At 44.9% G+C, this 25,099-nt stretch overlaps 1 protein-coding gene across 1 annotated transcript in view; it reads right to left on the bottom strand.

The window, feature by feature from the left end:
- Positions 1-25,099, bottom strand: part of LOC144888769 (sodium/glucose cotransporter 1-like) — a 59,031-nt gene that overhangs the window by 25,409 nt on the left and 8,523 nt on the right. The window contains exons 2-4 of the mRNA XM_078767962.1: positions 20,243-20,314; positions 14,932-15,036; positions 8,701-8,760 (exon numbers count right to left, since the gene is read on the bottom strand). Of these exons, the coding sequence (XP_078624088.1) occupies positions 8,701-8,760; positions 14,932-15,036; positions 20,243-20,314 (237 nt within the window). The remainder of the gene's footprint in view (positions 1-8,700; positions 8,761-14,931; positions 15,037-20,242; positions 20,315-25,099) is intronic.

Raw genomic sequence — 25,099 nt, forward strand, 5'->3', positions numbered from 1 at the left:
CCTTTCCCTCTTTCCTCTCTCTATCTCTCTCTGTCTCTCTCTCTCTCTCTCTAACTATATTGTGGCCCTGTCTTTATGAAGGTGGGGACACAGCATCCAGGATGTCGGGGCTCCTGCGAGATCGATTGGCTGGGCTGTTTTCGTGCTGGGGGCTTGTTCAGAGAACTGTCTGGGGCAATACAACTACAACAACAACGACCTATTGTGTTTTTAATCCACATCTCCCAACATCCGCTTCTTTTTCGCCTCCCCCCCCCCCCCCTCCCACTCCCTCCTCCCTTCCTGACCAGTCCATACACCCCACCACAAACACACATTCACTTGTAAAGCTCTCCTACCTTTCTTGTCTGTCTTAGGTCGGTGGTCACATGGGTTTCAGTCACATTCCGTTTGGCAATATACCGTTAACAGTTTATAAACTTGTTTTTATTTACTCTTATTCATTTCTGTCATGATGCAATGAAGAACCGCATTTTTCAGGCACTGTGGTCCCCTTTTTCAAGCAATGTTTTATGGCCGGATGCCCTTCCTGCCGCCAACCCTGTTAGTCGCCTCTTGCGACACACAGGGAATTACCAGTGAACTGGTACTCCATTTGCCGACCTCGGAGGGATGACAGGCTGAGTCAATCCCCCCTGGCGTTAATTCAGCGATCAACCGGGATTTGAACCCAGGATCCTAGGATCCCCAGCCACACCCTAACCGCTAAACCAACACCAGGCTTTATCATGATGCAATGGAGGTGTCATAATGCAATGCATGGTCGTCGAGGTTCCTGGAAGAACGAGAGCAGAATTAAATGGAAGCAGAATGGAAAGGGGAAACATCAACACTAAATATCAGAGTAGAAGTGAGAGTGAGATCAAAGGGAGGGGGAGAAGGACACATGGGGTGAAGAAGATGAACTCAAACTGAATGAAACACAAGAAGAAGAGGAAGTGGAAATCAGGGATGAAACAGAAAAGGAACAAATCAACCGACAACAAACAAACAAAGAGAGGTGAGGGGGGAGGGGGGAGGGGGGAGGGGGGCGGGGAAACAATTACCTGGAAAAAGGGATTTCCTGGCAATGGGATCATTTGGGTTATAAGAGATCATGCGTTTGGATGGGGTATGACCTGAGGTCATGGTGAACAGCTGCATTGAAGCCCTGGAGGAAAGACTGGACTAAACAGACTGGGGAAGTTGGTTCCACAGGTTGGTAAAAAGAAGAACAAAGAAGTGGAAGTGAGCAGTGTTCCTGGATTTTGGGAGTTTAGCTAAAAGACGGTTACGAGTAGACGAGGTGCGACCTGCAGAACCTGCAGGCAAAAGGTACAGAGCTGAGAGAGGGCAGAGGGTGCAAGACCAAAAAGGAGGCGGTATAATACAGAGAGTATATAATACCAAAAAGGAGGCGGTATAATACAGAGAGTATATAATACCAAAAAGGAGGCGGTATAATACAGAGAGTATATAATACCAAAAAGGAGGCGGTATAATACAGAGAGTATATAATACCAAAAAGGAGGCGGTATAATACAGAGAGTATATCTATCTATAATTCCAGTAATCTCTGTCTGTCTGTACGTTTGTTTGTCTGTGACCGCTGTTTCTCGACAACCACGGGTCCGATATACTTTTAACTTGCCAGGTATATTGCTGGGGACCCGAGGATGTGCCTTTTCAAGGTTTCATATTAATCGGACAATTACTTACCGAGCTATGTCCAAAAAACGATTCAACCAATCAGAGAGCAGCGAACGATCGCGTGTGCCGGCGTTGCGAATGGACCAAACCATTCCATGTAAATAGAGGGGGGGGTTCTGTGGTCGTTGCGAATGGACGAAACCATTTCATGTAAATAGAGGGGGGGGATTGTCACTGTACTCGCAAGCCGTTCGCCGTTCGCTTTGGCGTTGCGAATGGACCAAACCATTTCATGTAAATAGAGGGGGGGGGATATAATTTTAGACAGATATATAGTACGGGCATATATATAGTACGGGCATGCCATCCCATACGGGCGTACGGTGTATGGATGTTCGCTCGCAGATGCAACCGTCTGCGTCTGCACACATTTGTGATGCAACACACAGCATTCAACTTCAACCTAGGGCATGCCCGTACTATATATATGCCCGTACTATATATCTATCTAAAATTATATCCCCCCCCCTCTATTTACATGAAATGGTTTGGTCCATTCGCAACGCCAAAGCGAACGGCGAACGGCTTGCGAGTACAGTGACAATCCCCCCCCTCTATTTACATGAAATGGTTTCGTCCATTCGCAACGACCACAGAACCCCCCCCCCCCCCCCCCCCCTCTATTTACATGGAATGGTTTGGTCCATTCGCAACGCCGGCACACGCGATCGTTCGCTGCTCTCTGATTGGTTGAATCGTTTTTTGTACATAGCTCGGTAAGTAATTGTCCGATTAATATGAAACCTTGAAAAGGCACATCCTCGGGTCCCCAGCAATATACCTGGCAAGTTAAAAGTATATCGGACCCCCCCCCTCTATTTACATGGAATGGTTTGGTCCATTCCCAACGCCGGCACACGCGATCGTTCGCTGCTCTCTGATTGGTTGAATCGTTTTTTGTACATAGCTCGGTAAGTAATTGTCCGATTAATATGAAACCTTGAAAAGGCACATCCTCGGGTCCCCAGCAATATACCTGGCAAGTTAAAAGTATATCGGACCCCCCCCCCCTCTATTTACATGGAATGGTTTGGTCCATTCGCAACGCCGGCACACGCGATCGTTCGCTGCTCTCTGATTGGTTGGTGAGAGGTTGATTGGTGAGAGGGATTGTGGAGGCAGGATGGGGCTCTGCACTGTTCCTGTCTAGTTGGGGTTGGAGGGTGCAGTTAAAATCTCCACCAATACAAACATGATTGTCTTGGTTTTTTAGGGCGTTTTGGCTGTCGAGGGACGTTAGGTGTGTCCCAAGGGTCGCTCAGGCACTAAAAACATATTGTCAGGCTTGCCCTAGGGCATGCCCGTACTATATCTATATCTAAAATTATATCCCCCCCCCTCTATTTACATGAAATGGTTTGGTCCAAAGCGAACGGCTTGCGAGTGGTGACAATCCCCCCCCCCTCTATTTACATGCAATGGTTTGGTCCAAAGCGAACGGCTTCCGGAGTTTGGTAAAGAAATCGCCATCGCGTGCACAAACGCGCAGGAAAGCGAATGAATCGCAAATTCGTTTTTATTAGTTGTAAAACATAGTTTAAAGTTGTAAAACATAGTTTAACGCCAACATAGTTTGCAAACGTGAAATAAATGAATACGCTCTCAAATGTGCCACCCGAGGCAGAGTGTGCCTGCCACGTTCGGCACACGCGATCGTTCGCTGCTCTCTGATTGGTTGAATCGTTTTTTGGACATAGCTCGGTAAGTAATTGTCCGATTAATATGAAACCTTGAAAAGGCGACCTGTATGCGACCTGCAGAACCTGCAGGCAAAAGGTACAGAGCTGAGAGAGGGCAGAGGGTGCAAGACCAAAAAGGAGGCGGTATAATACAGAGAGTATATAATACCAAAAAGGAGGCGGTATAATACAGAGAGTATATAATACCAAAAAGGAGGCGGTATAATACAGAGAGTATATAATACCAAAAAGGAGGCAGTATAACACAGAGAGTATATAATACCAAAAAGGGGGCGGTATAATACAGAGAGTATATAATACCAAAAAGGAGGCGGTATAATACAGAGAGTATATAATACCAAAAAGGAGGCAGTATAACACAGAGAGTATATAATACCAAAAAGGAGGCGGTATAATACAGAGAGTATATCTATCTATAATTCCAGTAATCTCTGTCTGTCTGTACGTTTGTTTGTCTGTGACCGCTGTTTCTCGACAACCACGGGTCCGATATACTTTTAACTTGCCAGGTATATTGCTGGGGACCCGAGGATGTGCCTTTTCAAGGTTTCATATTAATCGGACAATTACTTACCGAGCTATGTCCAAAAAACGATTCAACCAATCAGAGAGCAGCGAACGATCGCGTGTGCCGGCGTTGCGAATGGACCAAACCATTCCATGTAAATAGAGGGGGGGGGGGGTTCTGTGGTCGTTGCGAATGGACGAAACCATTTCATGTAAATAGAGGGGGGGGATTGTCACTGTACTCGCAAGCCGTTCGCCGTTCGCTTTGGCGTTGCGAATGGACCAAACCATTTCATGTAAATAGAGGGGGGGGATATAATTTTAGATAGATAGATATATAGTACGGGCATATATATAGTACGGGCATGCCATCCCATACGGGCGTACGGTGTATGTATGTTCGCTCGCAGATGCAACCGTCTGCGTCTGCACACATTTGTGATGCAACACACAGCATTCAACTTCAACCTAGGGCATGCCCGTACTATATATATGCCCGTACTATATGTCTGTCTGTCTGTCTGTCTGTCATGTATACAGAGTATGTATAAGACATGTATAAGACAGACAGACAGACAGACAGAACCCCCCCCCCCTCTATTTACATGGAATGGTTTGGTCCATTCGCAACGCCGGCACACGCGATCGTTCGCTGCTCTCTGATTGGTTGAATCGTTTTTTGTACATAGCTCGGTAAGTAATTGTCCGATTAATATGAAACCTTGAAAAGGCACATCCTCGGGTCCCCAGCAATATACCTGGCAAGTTAAAAGTATATCGGACCCCCCCCCCCTCTATTTACATGGAATGATTTGGTCCATTCGCAACGCCGGCACACGCGATCGTTCGCTGCTCTCTGATTGGTTGGTGAGAGGTTGATTGGTGAGAGGGATTGTGGAGGCAGGATGGGGCTCTGCACTGTTCCTGTCTAGTTGGGGTTGGAGGGTGCAGTTAAAATCTCCACCAATACAAACATGATTGTCTTGGTTTTTTAGGGCGTTTTGGCTGTCGAGGGATGTTAGGTGTGTCCCAAGGGTCGCTCAGGCACTAAAAACATATTGTCAGGCTTGCCCTAGGGCATGCCCGTACTATATCTATATCTAAAATTATATCCCCCCCCTCTATTTACATGAAATGGTTTGGTCCAAAGCGAACGGCTTGCGAGTGGTGACAATCCCCCCCCCCCCCCCCCTCTATTTACATGCAATGGTTTGGTCCAAAGCGAACGGCTTCCGGAGTTTGGTAAAGAAATCGCCATCGCGTGCACAAACGCGCAGGAAAGCGAATGAATCGCAAATTCGTTTTTATTAGTTGTAAAACATAGTTTAACGCCAACATAGTTTGCAAACGTGAAATAAATGAATACGCTCTCAAATGTGCCATCCGAGGCAGAGTGTGCCTGCCACGTTCGGCACACGCGATCGTTCGCTGCTCTCTGATTGGTTGAATCGTTTTTTGGACATAGCTCGGTAAGTAATTGTCCGATTAATATGAAACCTTGAAAAGGCACATCCTCGGGTCCCCAGCAATATACCTGGCAAGTTAAAAGTATATCGGACCCGTGGTTGTCGAGAAACAGCGGTCACAGACAAACGTACAGACAGACAGACAGAGATTACTGGAATTATAGATAGACACATATAGATAGACACACATTCACTTGTAAAGCTCTCCTACCTTTCTTGTCTGTCTTAGGTCGGTGGTCACATGGGTTTCAGTCACATTCCGTTTGGCAATATACCGTTAACAGTTTATAAACTTGTTTTTATTTACTCTTATTCATTTCTGTCATGATGCAATGAAGAACCGCATTTTTCAGGCACTGTGGTCCCCTTTTTCAAGCAATGTTTTATGGCCGGATGCCCTTCCTGCCGCCAACCCTGTTAGTCGCCTCTTGCGACACACAGGGAATTACCAGTGAACTGGTACTCCATTTGCCGACCTCGGAGGGATGACAGGCTGAGTCAATCCCCCCTGGCGTTAATTCAGCGATCAACCGGGATTTGAACCCAGGATCCTAGGATCCCCAGCCACACCCTAACCGCTAAACCAACACCAGGCTTTATCATGATGCAATGGAGGTGTCATAATGCAATGCATGGTCGTCGAGGTTCCTGGAAGAACGAGAGCAGAATTAAATGGAAGCAGAATGGAAAGGGGAAACATCAACACTAAATATCAGAGTAGAAGTGAGAGTGAGATCAAAGGGAGGGGGAGAAGGACACATGGGGTGAAGAAGATGAACTCAAACTGAATGAAACACAAGAAGAAGAGGAAATGGAAATCAGGGATGAAACAGAAAAGGAACAAATCAACCGACAACAAACAAACAAAGAGAGGTGAGGGGGGGGGGAGGGGGGGAGGGGGGCGGGGAAACAATTACCTGGAAAAAGGGATTTCCTGGCAATGGGATCATTTGGGTTATAAGAGATCATGCGTTTGGATGGGGTATGACCTGAGGTCATGGTGAACAGCTGCATTGAAGCCCTGGAGGAAAGACTGGACTAAACAGACTGGGGAAGTTGGTTCCACAGGTTGGTAAAAAGAAGAACAAAGAAGTGGAAGTGAGCAGTGTTCCTGGATTTTGGGAGTTTAGCTAAAAGACGGTTACGAGTAGACGAGGTGCGACCTGCAGAACCTGCAGGCAAAAGGGACAGAGCTGAGAGAGGGCAGAGGGTGCAAGACCAAAAAGGAGGCGGTATAATACAGAGTATAAAATACCAAAAAGGGGGCGGTATAATACAGAGAGTATATAATACCAAAAAGGAGGCGGTATAATACAGAGAGTATATAATACCAAAAAGGAGGCGGTATAATACAGAGAGTATATAATACCAAAAAGGAGGCAGTATAACACAGAGAGTATATAATACCAAAAAGGAGGCGGTATAATACAGAGAGTATATAATACCAAAAAGGAGACGGTATAATACAGAGAGTATATAATACCAAAAAGGAGGCGGTATAATACAGAGAGTATATAATACCAAAAAGGAGGCGGTATAATACAGAGAGTATATAATACCAAAAAGGAGGCAGTATAATACAGAGAGTATATAATACCAAAAAGGAGGCGGTATAATACAGAGAGTATATAATACCAAAAAGGAGGCGGTATAATACAGGGAGTATATTGTTACGGTTTTTAGAACCGGCACTTGTAAATAATTCCCTGTAAATATTCCCATTTTCCAAAGGTCAAAGGTCGCACCCTATTTAAGCCATATGCAACACGTAGGTCACCATAGGACTTTAGTTATCTCCTTAATATGTGTTTCAGGTAAGGCTCTGTTTCCAATCGTTTGACTCTGCGTTGCATTAATCAAATAACATCGGCCCTTTTTCATCCCGTTCATTTTGCGGCTTAGCCTCCCTCCAAATTGTATTGCGCGCCTCTGCCAGCCGCAGCGCTCGCTCCAACCGCCATTAACCATGCGGTCAGAGCGGAGAAAAAGGGGGAGGAGTTATCGGAGTGAGGCATAGCCCTGTTAAGGGCGGAGTCGGTGAGCCCTCGCGACCAACCAGGGCCGAGGCGATCTCACCGGTGGGTGTGTCCTAAAAGCACGTGGCTTGATACGCGAGCGCGTAATATAAGCGCTCACGTGGGACTACTTCTAGAGTGGGAGTGAGAGACACGAGTCGGTCGGAGTTGGAGTTGGAGTCTGCCGAGTCTGAGCCTGCCGAGTCTGAGAGTCTGCCGGGGAGAGTGGCACCATTGGAGAGTCACGAGGCACGCGTCACGATTCCTTCAATTCAAGGACACAATTCCTCCCCGGTATATGAACCCCCCCCCCACCCCCCCCCCCCCCCCCCCGCATGTAAGGTCCGCTCGCGCCGACAATACCAACCGCGCTGTCTGCCGGGTTTCGCCGCGGAACCGGAGCGTGGACCGAAGTGGAGCGTGGACCAGAGTGGAGCGTGAACTGGGGCCGGAGCCAATGCTGGCCCATCTGCTTGGACCTTCCTTCCTGCTATTCCCCTTTCATGTAAGTCTGTTTGTGTTGTCCTGTGCGTGTTAGTTAAGACTGTATAAGGTTGCCTTGTGTCTGCTTCTTCTTCTTCCCTTGTACATGCCCTTCTTTCGTTTCCTCTTCGGGATTTTGTACGTAATTAATAAATCTCTGTTCTTCCTACCTTTTGGTTTCCTCTCCATCCGATCGCTTTCGTGATTTCTCAATTGAGTATACGTGGCACGATTAGAACCGCTCAGAATCGGGTTAGTCTTTTTGCTAATGGCTCGAATCCCGTATTGCTAAACCGCTTGGCAATTTCCACCTGTCCGTGGTTCGAGCGGGAGTTATTTCCCTGCTTCGTGGAGCGATTGGCACACAGGTATTTGGGACTCCATCTTGACCAATCACCCTGGCCAATCTCTCCCGCGGAGGAGCGTTATAACTTCCAGGACTGGGGGAATGGCCAGCTTAAAAGACATGGGGACTAAACCCCCCCCCCCCCCCTTGGTAAGGGGAGCGCCGACCCCCGGAGCCGCAACAATATAATACCAAAAAGGAGGCAGTATAATAAAGAGAGGATATAATACCAAAAAGGAGGCGCTATAATACAGAGAGTATATAATACCAAAAAGGAGGCGGTATAATACAGAGAGTACATAATACCAAAAAGGAGGCGGTATAATACAGAGAGTATATAATACCAAAAAGGAGGCGGTATAATACAGAGAGTATATAATACCAAAAAGGAGGCCGAGGCACTCTTGCCAAAACAATTAACAATACATACCACTGATACTTCACGCGAATAAGATGTTTTTTTGGTTTAACTGAAGTAAAGGAACGTGACCTACCCCAGCAGTGATGTATATGGGAACAAAGATCCAGCCGAGGATCACAACAATGAAAAGCGCCTGAAAAACAAAATGTACAACACACTGAACCGTTACCGTATGTTTGTAGCATCTTACAACTACAGGTCCATAGCCAATGCTACTCTTATTTTTCTTGTCAGCTCATGTGTTATCCATTGGACCGAGTGTGCCACCATAATCACAACTATTGTCATGTCATCATTTCCTGTGCAGCCTGTGGTTGATTGGCTGCATTAATTGCTGGGAGTGCGGCAACACTGCTGATGCAATACTCCCTTTTCCCAGTAATGTGGTACTCATTTTGCCGATCTCGGAATGTCAACCCACGTGGTGTTATTTAACGGCACGAAAGGAGCTCAAACACAAAACCCTCAGATCTTAAGCCAACCACCTTCACTGTCAAGCCGACACCTGGCATTGTTCTCATATGGAACCTTGAACAAGTTTTATTTTATGTGAAGAGAGGATTATTCTGATATATATATACCACCTCTGATATATACAGTCACGTGAAAAAGTAAGTACACCCCATGTAAAGTTTTGACTTTTTCAATATATTTCAACATAGAGCTATTTGATCTTCATTTCAACAATATTGAAAGATAAAGGTGATATAATATAACAAATATCATGAAACATTTACATTTTGTAGTCCATTGTATAATTTAAATAAACATAAATGCAAATTTCGCATGTGGAAAAAGTAAGTACACCCCTACATTTATCACTACTTCAAATACCTAAAATTAGAATCAGGTGCACCAGCTCAGGTGCAAATGATTAGAACATCGTTAGAGAGCATCTTGGAGGAACCTGTCTTATTTAAACCTCAGACATTTAGTTTGGTTTGCTCTTTGTTGATGAAGTGTGTGGCGTCACTATGCCTAGATCAAAAGAGCTCTCTGAGGCCTTCAGAAAGAAGGTTATAGATGCCTACGAGTCTGGGAAGGGATTTAAAAAGATCTCCAAACAATTTGAAATCAATCATTTGACTGTTCGGAAGATCATCTACAAGTGGAGAAGATTCCAAACAACTGCCAACTTGTTCAGGCCAGGCCGCCCCAGCAAGTTCAGCCTGAGAGCAGACTGCAAGATGCTGAAAGAAGTCTCTGAGAACCCCAGAATGTCATCATGGGACCTACAGGTAGCTCTTGCCACTGTTGATGTCAAAGTGCACGAGTCTACCATTAGAAAGAGGCTGCACAAATTTGATCAACATGGGACGTGTGCCAGGAGGAAACCTTTGCTGTCCAGAAAGAACATCAGGGCAAGACTAAAGTTTGCCAATGAACACCTAGGCAAAGACCAGCACTTCTGGAACAATGTGCTCTGGACAGATGAGTCAAAGGTAGAGCTATTTGGCCACAGTACCAGAAGACATGTTTGGCGAAAACCAAAGACAGCATTTGACCACAAGAACCTGATACCAACTGTAAAGCATGGTGGTGGAAATATTATGGTTTGGGGCAGCTTTGCTGCATCAGGGCCTGGGCAGCTCACCATCATAGAAGCCACTTTGAATTCTTCATTGTACCAGAGGGTGCTTGAGGATAATGTGAGGCCATCTGTCAGAGAAGTTGAAGTTCAACCGAAGGTGGATCTTGCAACATAACAATGACCCTAAACATACCAGTAAATCCACCAAAGAATGGCTGAAAAGAAAGAAATGGAGGGTTCTGAAATGGCCAAGTCAAGGCCCGGATCTAAATCCCATCGAGATGTTGTGGGGGGATTTGAAACGAGCTGTGCATGCCAGACATGCATGTGGTGCATGTGGTGAGGTGGAAAGAACTGGGAAGTGGCCGTGTGCTGTGTGCAGGAAGGGTGTTGGAGTGAACTCCATTCAATGTACAATGTGCGCTGAGTGGGTTTCATCAAAAATGTAGTGGTCTGGGAGGGTCATTTACCAGTGTGGCAGCTACATTCAAATGTAAGGTGTGCACAGAGGGAGCTGCAGATGGAGGAAATGTTGAGTTGGATCTTGGAGACGGCGTGAAGCTGGAAGGTGTGAAAACATTTTGCTACCTCGGAGACATGCTGAATGGAGAAGGTGGATCAGACTCGGCAACGGTTGCTCGAGTGAGATGTGCATGGAAGAAGTTTCGGGAACTGAGTGGCGTGCTGATGAGGAGGAGAGTGTCGCTGAAGCTGAAGGGAAAGGTGTATGCTGCATGTGTGAGAAGTGTTATGATTTATGGGAGCGAGACATGGGTAATGAACGTAGAGCAGCAACGAAGGCTGGAAAGGGTGGAAATGCGAATGGTTCGATGGATGTGCGGAGTATCGTTGAGAGAGAGGAAGACAAATGATGAATTGCGAAAGATGATGGTAATATTGCCTGTGATTGATGCTGTGAAGAGGAACAGGCTGAGATGGTTTGGTCATGTGTTGAGGAAGGATGAAAGTGACTGGTTGAGAAGAGTGATGGAAATTGATGTAGAAGGAAGTAGAGGACGGGGAAGACCGAGAAAGACTTGGCTAAAGATGGTGGAAGAAGAAATGCGGGCAAGGGGGTTAACAAGGAGAGATGCAGAAAATAGGGCAAAATTGAGAAGATTGTCATGGGGACCGCAAGGCTAACCCCCGCTCTAGCAGGGAAAATGGCCTTAAAATGCATGTTGTTGTTGTTGTGCATGCCAGAAACCCTCAAACATCGCACAGCTGAAAGAATTCTGCATGGAGGAGTGGGCAAAAATTTCTCCCAGTCGATGTCAGAGACTGGTAGACAGTTATAAGAAACGCCTACTTGAGGTTGTTTCTGCCAAAGGGGGCAATACCACCCATTAGAGCCAAGGGTGTACTTACTTTTTCCACATGCGAAATTTGCATTTATGTTTATTTAAATTATACAATGCACTACAAAATGTAAATGTTTCATGATATTTGTTATATTATATCACCTTTATCTATCAATATTGTTGAAATGAAGATCAAATCACTGTATGTTGAAATATGTTGAAAAAGTCAAAACTTTACATGGGGTGTACTTACTCTTTCACGTGACTGTATATACAATATCTAAAGGAACTTGATGGAACAAGCAGGCTCTGCCGCCCTCCGGGTCTTCCGGGTGGCAGTACCCTTCTCAGCCCACCTTTGGTGGGCAATGTGCTGTGGTACATTCTTGGAAATCCACTTTACAATTTTTGACATTTTTGAAAGAAATTTTAATGATCACAACATATCATGCTCCATATCATAAGATAAACGAAGATGATGATGATGATGATGATAAAGGAACATACCACCAAAGCTTTCCACCTCTTGTCAATTTTGGAGTGTCGGAGACATACCCGCTTGCTCCATTATAGTAAGATTTCAACTACATTAACTGAGAGGCATGCACATTTTGTGTGCAAAAACAGGTCAGCTGCAACATTCAAATAATTACTTGCAACATTCGATTTTGCAACAGAAGATGTACAAAAACTTGATGAAAAACCACAGACAGTTTTAATTCAGCTATGTACCATATAAGATGTCTGCCCCCCTTCATAAGGGTAGGTTTTAAGAGCCAATCTTTGAACACTCCGACTCCTCCCCTACTCTGTCTGTGCTCTGTCCCCCAAATATTCCTCCAGGTCGCACAAGATCTGCCAGCAACCCTCTTCTGGTGAAACTGCCAAAATCAAGACTCTCTATTCACCTTCACTCTTTCATTCCTCTTTTTCCCACCTCTGGAACAAACTCTCTCACTCTCTTCAATCCCACTCCTCCCTCCAGGTCTTCAAAACAGCTGTTCACCACCATCTCTTATCTTTCTCCATCCAAAACCTTGATCTTTTCTACCCTCGTTAATACACCCCAAATTCACTTTCTTCAAATTCCGTTTTCTTTTCTGAAAGTCATCGTAGTATCCCTCTTGTTTATCATGTGTACCCCGCCCCAGCCCTGTCCCTTCCACAGATCTCCTGATTCCCTGTTCTCTACTGTTGTTGTACTTGTATGCTTCCCTCTCTCTTCCCCTCTTGTCTCCCACTCCCTTTATTATATGGTCCATGTGTTAGCTCTTTTAAGAACCTCAACCTATTATATGGTCCATGTGTTAGCTCTTTTAAGAACCTCAACTTATTATATGGTCCATGTGTTAGCTCTTTCAAGAACCTCAACTTATTATATGGTCTATGTGTTAGCTCTTTCAAGAACCTCAACTTATTATATGGTCCATGTGTTAGCTCTATCAAGAAACTCAACTTATTATATGGTCTATGTGTTAGCTCTTTCAAGAACCTCAACTTATTATATGGTCCATGTGTTAGCTCTTTCAAGAACCTCAACTTATTATATGGTCCATGTGTTAGCTCTTTCAAGAACCTCAACTTAGTATATGGTCCATGTGTTAACTCTTTCAAGAACCTCAACTTATTATATGGTGTCTGTGTTAGCTCTTTCAAGAACCTCAACTTATTATATGGTCCATGTGTTAGCTCTTTTAAGAACCTCAACTTATTATATGGTCCATGTGTTAGCTCTTTCAAGAACCTCAACTTATATGGTCTATGTGTTAGCTCTTTCAAGAAGCTCAACTTAGTATATGGTCCATGTGTTAGCTCTTTCAAGAAGCTCAACTTAGTATATGGTCCATGTGTTAGCTCTATCAAGAACCTCAACTTAGTATATGGTCTATGTGTTAGCTCTTTCAAGACCTCAACTTATTTTATGGTCTATGTGTTAGCTCTTTCAAGAAGCTCTACGTAGTATATGGTCTATGTGTTAGCTCTTTCAAGAAGCTCAACTTAGTATATGGTCCATGTGTTAGCTCTTTCAAGAAGCTGAACTTATTATATGGTCCATGTGTTAGCTCTTTCAAGAACCAAAACTTATTATATGGTCCATGTGTTAGCTCTTTCAAGAAGCTCAACTTAGTATATGGTCCATGTGTTCGCTCTTTCAAGAACCTTAACTTAGTATATGGTCTATGTGTTAGCTCTTTCAAGAACCTCAACTTAAAAATGGTCTATGTGTTAGCTCTTTCAAGAACCTCAACTTATTATATGGTCCATGTGTTAGCTCTTTCAAGCACCTCAACTTATTATATGGTCCATGTGTTCGTGCTATCAAGGACCTCAACTTATTATATGGTCCATGTGTTAGCTCTTTCAAGAACCTCAACTTATTATATGGTTCATGTGTTAGCTCTTTCATGAACCTCAACTTATTTTATGGTCCATGTGTTAGCTCTTTCAAGAACCTCAACTTATTGTATGGTCTATGTGTTAGCTCTTTCAAGAAGCTCAACATAGTATATGGTCTATGTGTTAGCCCTTTCAAGAACCTCAACTTATTATTTGGTCCATGTGTTAGCTCTTTCAAGAACCTCAACTTATTATATGGTTCATGTGTTAGCGCTATCAAGGACCTCAACTTATTATATGGTCCATGTGTTAGCTCTTTCAAGAAGCTCAACTTAGTATATGGTCTATGTGTTCGCTCTTTCAAGAACCTCAACTTATTATATGGTCCATGTGTTAGCTCTTTCAAGAATCTCAACTTATTATATGGTCCATGTGTTGGCTCTTTCAAGAACCTCAACTTATTATATGGTCCATGTGTTAGCTCTTTCAAGAACCTCAACTTATTATATGGTCCATGTGTTAGCACTATCAAGAACCTCAACTTATTATATGGTCCATGTGTTAGCTCTTTCAAGAACCTCAACTTATGATATGGTCTATGTGTTAGCTCTTTCAAGAACCTCAACTTATGATATGGTCTATGTGTTAGCTCTTTCAAGAGCCTCAACTTATTATATGGTCTTTGTGTTAGCTCTTTCAAGAACCTCAACTTATTTTATGGTCTATGTGTTAGCTCTTTCAAGAACCTCAACTTCTTATATGGTCCATGTGTTAGCTCTTTCAAGAACCTCAAATTATATGGTCCATGTGTTTGCTCTTTCAAGAACCTCGACTTCGTTTTCAAAAAAAAGCTTCTCACATTAAATATTATATTTATAATTTGTTATTTTTTTTACACTTCAGAAATCGTCCTTCGTCACATAAAATTATTTATTTATCCCCAAACTATGTTTTGTCATCATTCTCTCTTAAAATGAAAGTCACCTCATGACCTTAAGTGGACTTACAAATACATATTAAGTAACATAAACATGAAGACGAGCACTATCACTGTTTAACATTGTTGAAGTGTAACTTGAAAAATACTACAACTTTGGTTTTCACCTTCATCATCCAGTTTTAACAATTAACCTACATTCCATTCAAAGCCACCGATGGCAATTCCGGAAGCGGCTCCCGACCCGGCCAAGCCCACGAAGTGACCACTGCCAATGTTACTGGCAAAGAGTGATGCGCCAATCTGCACAACCACAACAAAAAGATACACATGTAAATTAATCTGAAATCTTGTTGGTTCAAAATAATTCCTGAATTTGATGAACAACAATAACAGTAAATCAATATGGCACAAGGTAAGCATTAAAAAAAAAAAACAAGCTCAGAAAGACTCAGAATTTGAAATAAAGAAATAAATTGTTCAGAAAGGGAATTTGAAATGCTTAAAGTGGATTGTAAGAAGAGTAAAAACAAAAACAGTTGATGAACAGCAAGACATTCCGTATAATGGCAAAACTAAACGAGATAGCATGTGAAACAAGTAACACTCAGAGCAGGGCAATGCAATGTCCATAGGGCTGGAAAAATGGCCTAGAAGTACGCACACCCGCGTCCGAGCCATCTAGTCTGGGCTCGAATCTCGGCCTAGCTATAAACTGTTATCCTGACCATGAAAATTCTAAATCTCTGCCCTGACCAACAGGCAGCCCTGCCTCTGTGGGACAGCCACGTCATCAGCCAATGTGCTACTTGCAGCCATGTGTTGCATCCGAAAGGAGAAGAGGAAGAAGAATAAGGAACATCCATGAATTATCCTTAGCATTCCTGAAGCTGAAAGTGAAACTGTTCTCTTGACCAATTGCCAGTCCGATACAAGGAGCCAAGGTTAGCAGGGTCCCAGTGGTAATGGTTGTCTTGTAGCGGTTACCGCTGGATGCACACAATCGCCTTGCACCGGCCAGAACACGGCCAGACGCGCCTCTCCCGGGCACGCCCGAACCTCCCGGGCACGCCCGGTCTCGTCTTTCCCGGGCATGCCCGCTATCGCCTTTCCAGGGCTCGCCCAGAGCGTCCGGGCATGCCCGCTATCGCCTTTCCAGGGCTCGCCCAGAGCGTCCGGGCACGCCCAGCCTCGACTTGCCAGGCCGCAGCCAAACACGCCCGGGCAGGTCCAGACTCGCCTTTCCAAGGCTCGCCCTTGACACCCGGGCATGCCCGGTATAGCTTTTGCCGGGCAAACTTCCCGACATAAATGTGTATATATATTGCTGCCCGATAAACGGGCTTTTCAGAGTACCCGAGCTGTTTTGTTTCAATAAAGCAACTCGGACGAATTCCGTCTTTGGTCGCGTCAATTCTTTCGACTCGCGTTGGAGCGCAGTTCCTTCATGTCTGACTGTTCGGGGCAGACAATTTTGTCTGTCGGGCAAGTGAAAACCTCAATAAATAAATAATTTTTAAAAACTGTCCACCAAAGATCAGGTCAATTTTACCACCCGGAAGTTTAATAAACTCGACATATCTTGACCTCGAAGATAGTTGTTGCTGTTGCTGAGCCTGGAAAGTTCTCTCGAACAAGCCCGCTGCACGGAGACAGCCGAACTCGCAGGAGCGACCCAGAGATCCCCCACATCCAGGATGGTGTACCACCCCATTCACAAAGTCAGGGCCACGACAGAGTTAGAGAGAAAGAGTGAGAAAAGAGAGACGCAAAAGGGAAAGGGCCGGTCCATGGAGGCTGATTGAAACTCTGACCATGACCGCACTGCCCTGACAAATCCGGGTAGCAGGGAATATTGGGGAAGATTTGGCTCACGACTTGCATTGGGGGGTACAACCACCACAAAGAAGCATCCCCGATAGTTGTTCGAACATAGTTGTTCTTCGTGTAATGCCACGGGCATAACTTCCGGTCCGTTAGCAGTAACTGACTAAAGTTGTCTTTTTAGACGTGACCAACCCCACGCATCGGGGAAAACTTCAAAGAAACATACTGTACTATCACAGGATGAGAACTGCTACATCCAATTGTCGCAAGGCCAAAGCAACAAGGTCAAAACTCAGAAGTTCACATGATGCATGGCGGGACAACTCATTCAAACAAGGGAAATAAAAATGACTTTGAGCTGAACACGAAGTAATAATTAAACCACGACCTACTATGTTAGCAATTGTGTTTGACTAACACCGAAAGATACTGTTACTGGTGTATTCGGAGAACGCAGCCTAAGAGAAATGAATCACTCAGTGGGACGTCAGAGAGGTGCAGTCTCTGTGTACTAATCTGAGAAACATTACACAGCAAGCATTGTGTACATGATGTTAAATTCATTAAAATGTGAATTGGGGTGTTGGCCCAGTGGGGCTACCTCTGAGATGTGACAATTCAATTATGTGCCACAAATAGTTGGACGCAGTTGCAATGGTTGACGGAACCTGTAAAATCCAAAACCTTCCTCATCCCACGGATAGGCGAGAAAAAAAGTTAATGCTGAGCCAAGTTTAAAGCTCATGTCAAGGGTTCTGAAAAACCTGAACTGTGGCAAGAGCTCAACAGACCAACAATGAAACAGTGGGGAACATATAGACAAGGAATGGAGAAAGTCAAGGAATGAATAGATACACAGCATATACATACTAGGTATAAGAGCGTAGAGCAAGAACAATGGAACATACAGTCACGTGAAAAAGTAGGTACACCCCATGTAAAGTTTTGACTTTTAACATATTTCAACATACAGCTATTTGATCTTCATTTCAACAATATTGATAGATAAAGGTGATATAATATAACAAATATCATGAAACATTTACATTTTGTAGTCCATTGTGTAATTTAAATAAACATAAATGAAACATACTTCAAATACCTAAAATTAGAATCAGGTGCACCAGCTCAGGTGCAAATGATTAGAACATCGTTAGAGAGGATCTTGGAGGAACCTGTCTTATTTAGACCTCAGACATTTAGTTTGGTTTTCTCTTTGTTGTTGAAGTGTGCGGCGTCACCATGCCTAGATCAAAAGAGCTCTCTGAGGCCTTCAGAAAAAAGGTTAAAGATGCCGACGAGTCTGGGAAGGGATTTAAAAAGATCTCCAAACAATTTGAAATCAATCATTCGACTGTCCGGAAGATCATCTACAAGTGGAGAAGATTCCAAACAACTGCCAACTTGTTCAGGCCAGGCCGCCCCAGCAAGTTCAGCCCGAGAGCAGACCGCAAGATGCTGAAAGAAGTCTCTAAGAACCCCAGAATGTCATCACGGGACCGACAGGTAGCTCTTGCCACTGTTGATGTCAAATTGCACGAGTCTACCATTAGAAAGAGGCTGCACAAATTTGATCTACATGGGAGGTGTGCCAGGAGGAAACCTTTGCTGTCCAGAAAGAACATCAGGGCAAGACTCAAGTTTGCCAATGAACACCTACGCAAAGACCAGCACTTCTGGAACAATGTGCTCTGGACAGATGAGTCAAAGGTAGAGCTATTTGGCCACAGTACCAGAAGACATGTTTGGCGAAAACCAAAGACAGCATTTGACCACAAGAACCTGATACCAACTGTAAAGCATGGTGGTGGAAATATTGTGGTTTGGGGCAGCTTTGCTGCATCAGGGCCTGGGCAGCTCACCATCATAGAATCCACTCTGAATTCTTCATTGTACCAGAGGGTGCTTGAGGATAATGTGAGGCCATCTGTCGGAAAGTTGAAGCTCAACCGAAGGTGGACCTTGCAACATGACAATGACCCTAAACATACCAGTAAATCCACCAAGGAATGGCTGAAAAGAAAGAAATGGAGGGTTCTGGAATGGCCAAGTCAAAGCCCGGATCTAAATCCCATCGAGATGTTGTGGGGCGATTTGAAACGAGCTGTGCATGCAAGAAACCCCTCAAACATCGCACAGCTGAAAGAATTCTGCATCGAGGAGTGGGCAAAAATTTCTCCCAGTCGATGTCAGAGACTGGTAGACAGGTATAAGAAACGTCTACTTGAGGTTGTTTCTGCCAAAGAGGGCAATACCACCTATTAGAGCCAAGGTTGTACTTACTTTGTCACGTGACTGTAGGTGGATAAGTAGACAAAAAATATATTAGCAGACAACAAAAGCTGATCAACAAGGTAAATGTGGACAAAGGGTGAGAGTAAACCAGAAAGGAAGGAAGTGGAGGTGAGCTTAAGTGGAGGTGAAAGTGGAGGTGAAAGCCTCCAAGCCTCAGCTTGGAGGTGAAAGGCCAAGAAAGGCCAAGAAAGGCCAAGAAAGCCTCAGCAAGGAAGTGGAGGTGAAAGCAAGGAAGTGGAGGTGGAGGCTTATATTTGGAGAGGACAATAAGTTTTGGATTGCTGAATGAGTGAGTATGAGTGGTTTGAGAGTGACAAGAGCTGAGAAGGCAGGTGGTGTAAGACCAGATATGCTGTGGTGGAAAACTAGCAGGCCACCAATTGTCTGAGACTTTAGAAGATCTGGCCCTGCACTCCTGGGTAGTGACACCCGTTACCATATAAAAAGACCTTTGCCTGCACTACCTTGTTGGGTGCAAGATGAGAGGCACTAGCCCGAAATGGAGAGCCACACTTGGGGCTACCACTGATAGAATTTTACAATGCCGGGAATTGAGGTTGACAACCCAATTAACGAAGCACGATGAAGACTTCCAATGCCTTTTGGAAGTCCAAAATTCAAAAAATTCCACTCTACCCTTTTAACCAACTTAAATATGTGATTGGCCCAGAAAAGATTCAGATAAGTAGAGCTACATTCAAAATACACCGCCCCCATGCCAAATAAATAAATATCATATCCTCCAGCAGGTGATATTGCCGGGGCACCTTCGGCCAGGTAGCACGCAGAGACGGAATTGCGAGGGAGTGGTGTCCAATAATTGATTGATTACTTGTGTAATTAAAATAAATAAATGAAAATGAAGTAATTTATCAAAAATGCCCTTTACAGCCAAAGCACGTGCTCACTATTGTGTCCAAATTTCAGCTTCCTGGCTTAAAGGATGTCTGAGATATCACCCAGACAAACAAACAAGAAAACAAGAAAGAAACCAAACAAATAAACGGGGTGAAAACTGGGTACTCCCTTTTGGCACACGTCATCGCCGGGCCCCCTTTGGTGCCCGCCCGGGGATGACGTCATGCAGCTCCTCGACATGGAATAGGGAGGAAGCGGTGCACAATAATGATGAAGGCTGTGAATAAAGGGGGATGAAATCCCAAGCCCTCATAAGGGATTCATTCCTGCAATTACGTGGAGCATTTTAGGCTTGAGGTATCACAGCTGAGTGACATCACAAGATGCGAACACACCCCAAAACGAAATCACTCAAACAACACACGATTTTCACTCCACCACAGTAAATGTTGAATAACCTATTGCATTTTCGTCCAAACAGTATGAAGAATAGACTACCTTGGTCCGATTTAAAATGAACTGCACTTACCGGCCACCAAACCATCGTTTTACCAGCGAGGAAGAATCCTCCAACTGTAGAACGGTTGCTGCGATACATTGCCTGTCAGGGACAAAGATAAACAAGTGGGAATTTAGTCAGTGGATAACCTACCATGACTGTACGGAGGGTAATGAGAACCAAGATGTTCAATCAAAGTGTGATAATTTTAAAAACATGGTGGATTTGGCTATCGATTCATGTTTTCTTACTCGACGCGTCAAGCGGTATACAGTAAGAAGTTCTGTCACTCAAGCTTTTGGGTCTCACTATCTGCCATGATCTTTCCTGGGAAAACCACATTTCCAAGCTGGCCTCCAAAGCCAGTCGCCGACTGGGCATCCTCCGTCGTGCAAGGTCCTTCCTTGGCACACCTGAGCTCCTCACCACATACAAGGCTTTCATCCGCAGCTCAATGGAGTACTGCTCTCCCCTCTGGGCCGGTGCTCCTGCCTCACACCTAGCTCGTCTTCACGCTGTTGAAACCAAAGCTTTCAGAATCATTGGAATCTCCCGCGATGAAGCTAACTCTGAGGGCCTTTCACTTACTCACCGCAGGCAGGTTGGTGGTCTTTGTCTTCCAACGACTCCTCTCCGGCCTTGCCCCCCAGCTCTCTCTGTGCTCTGTCCCCCAAATATTCCTACAGGTCGCACAAGATCTGCCAGCAAGCCTCTCTGCTCACCTTCACTCTTTCATTCATCTTTTCTCTCACCTCTGGAACAAACTCCCTCACTCTCTTCAATCCCACTCCTCCCTCCAGGTCTTTAAAACAGCTGTCCACCACCCTCTCTTATCTTCCCCCATCCAAAACCTTGATCTTTTCTACCCCCGTTAATTCAACCCAGATCCACTTTTTTGAAATACCGACTTCTTTCCTGGAAGTTCTAGCAGTGTCCATGTATTTTAGACCTCTCACACCGCCCCCCCCCCCCCTTCCCATTCCTCCTCCCCCCAAGCCCTCTTCCTCCTACAGATCTCCCGATGTCCCTGCTCTCAAATCTTGTACGTGTGTGCTTCCCTCTCTCTCCCCCATCTTGTCTCCCGCTCCCTTTATCAAATGTTTTATGTGTCAGTTTGTTTATGTGTGATTAATGTTACCTCTTAGACGAGCCTCGATCTTGTATACAAAAAAAGCAACAAAAAAAAACACACATGATTAGCTTTTTAAACAGTCGCTAATGCTGTTCATAACATTAAACAAAGAAATTTGGAGGAATCCCGACATCCGTGAAGTAAGTTTTACTTACAGAACTAAGGGAAGATCTACTGTAATCTATATACCCCACAAGGCTTGGGTTAAAAACATGCTAACGCCGATGCTTTCGATATTTGATGATCATTTTAACAATCGGTTTGTTTGTGTTTCACACTGAATGAAAAACGTAAAGGTAGAGCATGGCGATTGTGATATATGACAGGTTCGACGATATGTTCAGCCTGAACGAAATTGGAATCAAAATGTTGGAGTGTGGAGAGTCAGCCGCCGTACCGCCGTAATGACATCAGATGTAATCACATCACCCTGTCATGTGACCAGAACCTCAGGTCTGATTGGTATACGTTTGAGGGGACGGAAACAAAGAGTAACAGCAAAGAGAAAACATTTCATTACATAAGGTACTGTATACATAGTATGTATAGATAACTACAGCAAATACTAAATTGTATATGTTGAAGTTGTTGAAGAAATTTAACTTCTCCGTTGAGGATTTGATGACTATTTATAAAGGTTATGTCTGATCACTCGAAGAGTACATGCTGTCCCAGTCTGGAACACGGGTCTTAGACTACCAGAACAATTATTTGGAAGGGATTCAGAAAAGATCATTAAGGATAATTATAGGACAATTCGTATCCTAACTGTGATCAGGCTCTTAAGTTATGCAAAGTCCAAAGCCTGAAAGACCAGAGATTTCAAATTTGTTTGAAACTTGCAAGTCAAATGATCAAAACTCTAGTGTTTAGACATTCGTTGCCAGATCACAGGCAAAATATGATACAACTTTTATTTATTTATTTATTTATTTTTTTTCTTTTTTTTTTTGTATACAAGATCGAGGCTCGTGAAAGAGCGAACATTATCACACAGAAAGACAAACCGACACATAAAACATATAACATCGGGAGCGGTAGACAAGATGGGGAGAGAGGGGGAAGGACACAAACACAACATTTGAGAGCAGGGACCGAGAGACATGGAGACATCGAGAGATCTGAGAGAGGGCGAGGGCTTTGGGGGGGGGGGCATGGGAAGGGGGCGGTGGGAGAGGTATAAAACATATGGACACTGCCAGGACTTCCAGGAAAGAAGTTGGAATTTCAAACAAGGTGGATCTGGGGTGAATTAGCGGGGGTAGAAAAGATCAAGGTTTTGGATGGGGGAAGATAAGAGATGGTGGTGAACAGCTGTTTTAAAGACCTGGAGGGAGGAGTGGGATTGAAGGGAGTGAGGGAGTTTGTTCCAGAGGCGGGAGAAAAGAGGAATGAAAGAGTGAAGGTGAGCAGAGAGCCGAGATTTCGGCAGTTTAACCATCAGAGGGTTGCTGGCAGATCTTGTGCGACCTGTAGGAATATTTGGGGGACAGAGCACAGAGAGAGCTGGGGGTGCAAGGCCGGAGAGGAGTCGGTAGAAGACAGAAAGACCACCTACCTGCCTGCGGTGAGTGAGTGAAAGGCCCTCAGAGATAGCTTCATCGTGGGAGATTCCAATAATTCTGAAAGCTTTGGTTTCAACAGCGTGAAGCCGAGCTAGGTGTGAGGCAGGAGCACCGGCCCATAGGGGAGAACAGTATTCCATTGAGCTGCGGATGAAAGCCTTGTATGTGGTGAGGAGCTCAGGTGTGCCGAGGAAGGACTTCGCACGACGGAGGATGCCCAGTCGGCGACTGGCTTTGGAGGCCAGCTTGGAAATGTGGTTTTCCCAAGAAAGATCATGGCAGATAGTGAGACCCAAAAGCTTGAGCGACAGAACTTCTTGGAGAGGATTGTTGAGAAAGTAGATGGGAGGGTTGTCCAGTCGATCTTTTCGGAGAGACATAGTAAGAGTGTGAGATTTGTCAGGATTGAAAGACATGTTCCACTTGTTTGACCAGTCTGTGATTTTGTCCAGGTCTTCAGAGAGTGAGGAGGCTGCAGACTGCCGATCTGAGGGAAGAGGAATGGAGCGGCAGAGAGTGGAGTCATCAGCAAAGAGATAGAGAGGATTTTCAAGAGAGTCAGAGAGATCATTGATGAAGACCAGAAAAAGCACGGGGCCCAGAACACTGCCTTGAGGAACTCCAGCCTGAACAGGAAGAGGAGATGAGAGAAACCCATTCAGGGCCACACGTTGACGACGACTAGAGAGGAAGTCCGCCAGCCATGCGTGGAGATTTCCATGGATACCAAAGGAGGAGAGTTTGGTGAGCAGAGCGGGGTGCCAGACCGTGTCGAAGGCACGTGATATGTCAAGGGAGACAGCTCTAATTTCCTGTTTGGCATTGAGGACCTCCATCCATTGTTGAGACAGCAGAAGCAGCATGTCCAGAGTAGAGTGACCTGGTCTGAAACCAAATTGATGATCAGAGATCAAGCCATTGGAGAAGAGGAAAGATTTCATATCCGAAGCAATGATGGATTCCATGACTTTGCTGATAATTGGGAGAAGGCTGATTGGTCTGTAGTTGCTAGGATCTGTTTTTGCACCTTTTTTGTGCAAAGCGGTGATGTTGGCTGATTTCCAAGCAGATGGCAGTTGACCTTGAGCAAAAGAGAGGGTGAAGAGAACAGAGAGAGGGTGAGATAGAGCAGCAGAGCAGGATTTTAGGACCCGTGGGCTGATGCCGTCGGGTCCATTTGCAGAATCAGAGTCGAGGGTTGACAGAAACTTTTCCACCTTGTCAGGAGGAAAGGACACGGAGTCCAGGAGCAGCAGGGTACGACTGGGTATGGTGGGTACAGAGAGGGATGGGTTTGGGACACAAGATTTAGAGGCAAACACAGAGTTGAGGCATTCAGCTTTTTCACGTGCGGAGTCAGCTGTGTAGCCGTTTGAGGTAAGGGAGGGGATGGAGGGGGAACAAACACCAGAAACGGATTTGACCAGACGCCACCAGGATTTGGAAGAGGGAGACAGATAAGAGAGTTCGGTCTTGAGAACGGAGAGATATTGTTTCCTGGCTCTCCTGAGGGTGGACACACACTTGTTTCGGGCTTTGTGAAAGGAAATGAGATTTCCTTCCGTTGGATTTGCTTTCCAGGAGACGAAGGCAAGTTGTTTCTGGGCAACAGCCTCACCACAAGATTCCGTGTACCATGTACGGGAGGAAGGGTATGACAACTGAAGACGAGATGGGATAAATCTGTGCATGAGAGAGAGCAATTTACTTTGGAAGAATTCCCAGGATGAGTTGATGTCAGAGGTGGTAGAGATGGGAGACCAGTCCAGATGATTGATGGCTGCTTGAAGACCGTGCCAGTTGGCCTGAGTGAAATGCCAGACTCGTCGACGCTGAGCAGGCTCCCTGAGGATGGTCAGAGAGATGTCCACTTTAACAAGGACATGATCAGATGATCCGATTGGAGCAGAAGAAGAGCAGCAGACATTTTCAGGGAAGTTAGTCATAACCAAGTCCAGAAGAGAAGATGTTCCGTTGACTGAGATCCGGGTCGGGAAATTGACAGATTGTGTCAGTCCCAGTGAGTCGCAGAAGTCCTTTGCTGAGGAGCCATGGCTGGTGAGAGAGGTACCCACACCCAGCCAACTGGCATGATGACAGTTGAAATCACCACATATGAGAAAGAGAGAGTTGGGATGAGTAGATAGAAGTTGGTCCATATTATCAGACAGCGAGATGTAGATGGAGTCA

Source organism: Myxine glutinosa, chromosome 14 (assembly GCF_964187855.1).
Source record: "Myxine glutinosa chromosome 14, kmMyxGlut1.1, whole genome shotgun sequence".
Lineage (NCBI taxonomy): Eukaryota > Metazoa > Chordata > Myxini > Myxiniformes > Myxinidae > Myxine > Myxine glutinosa.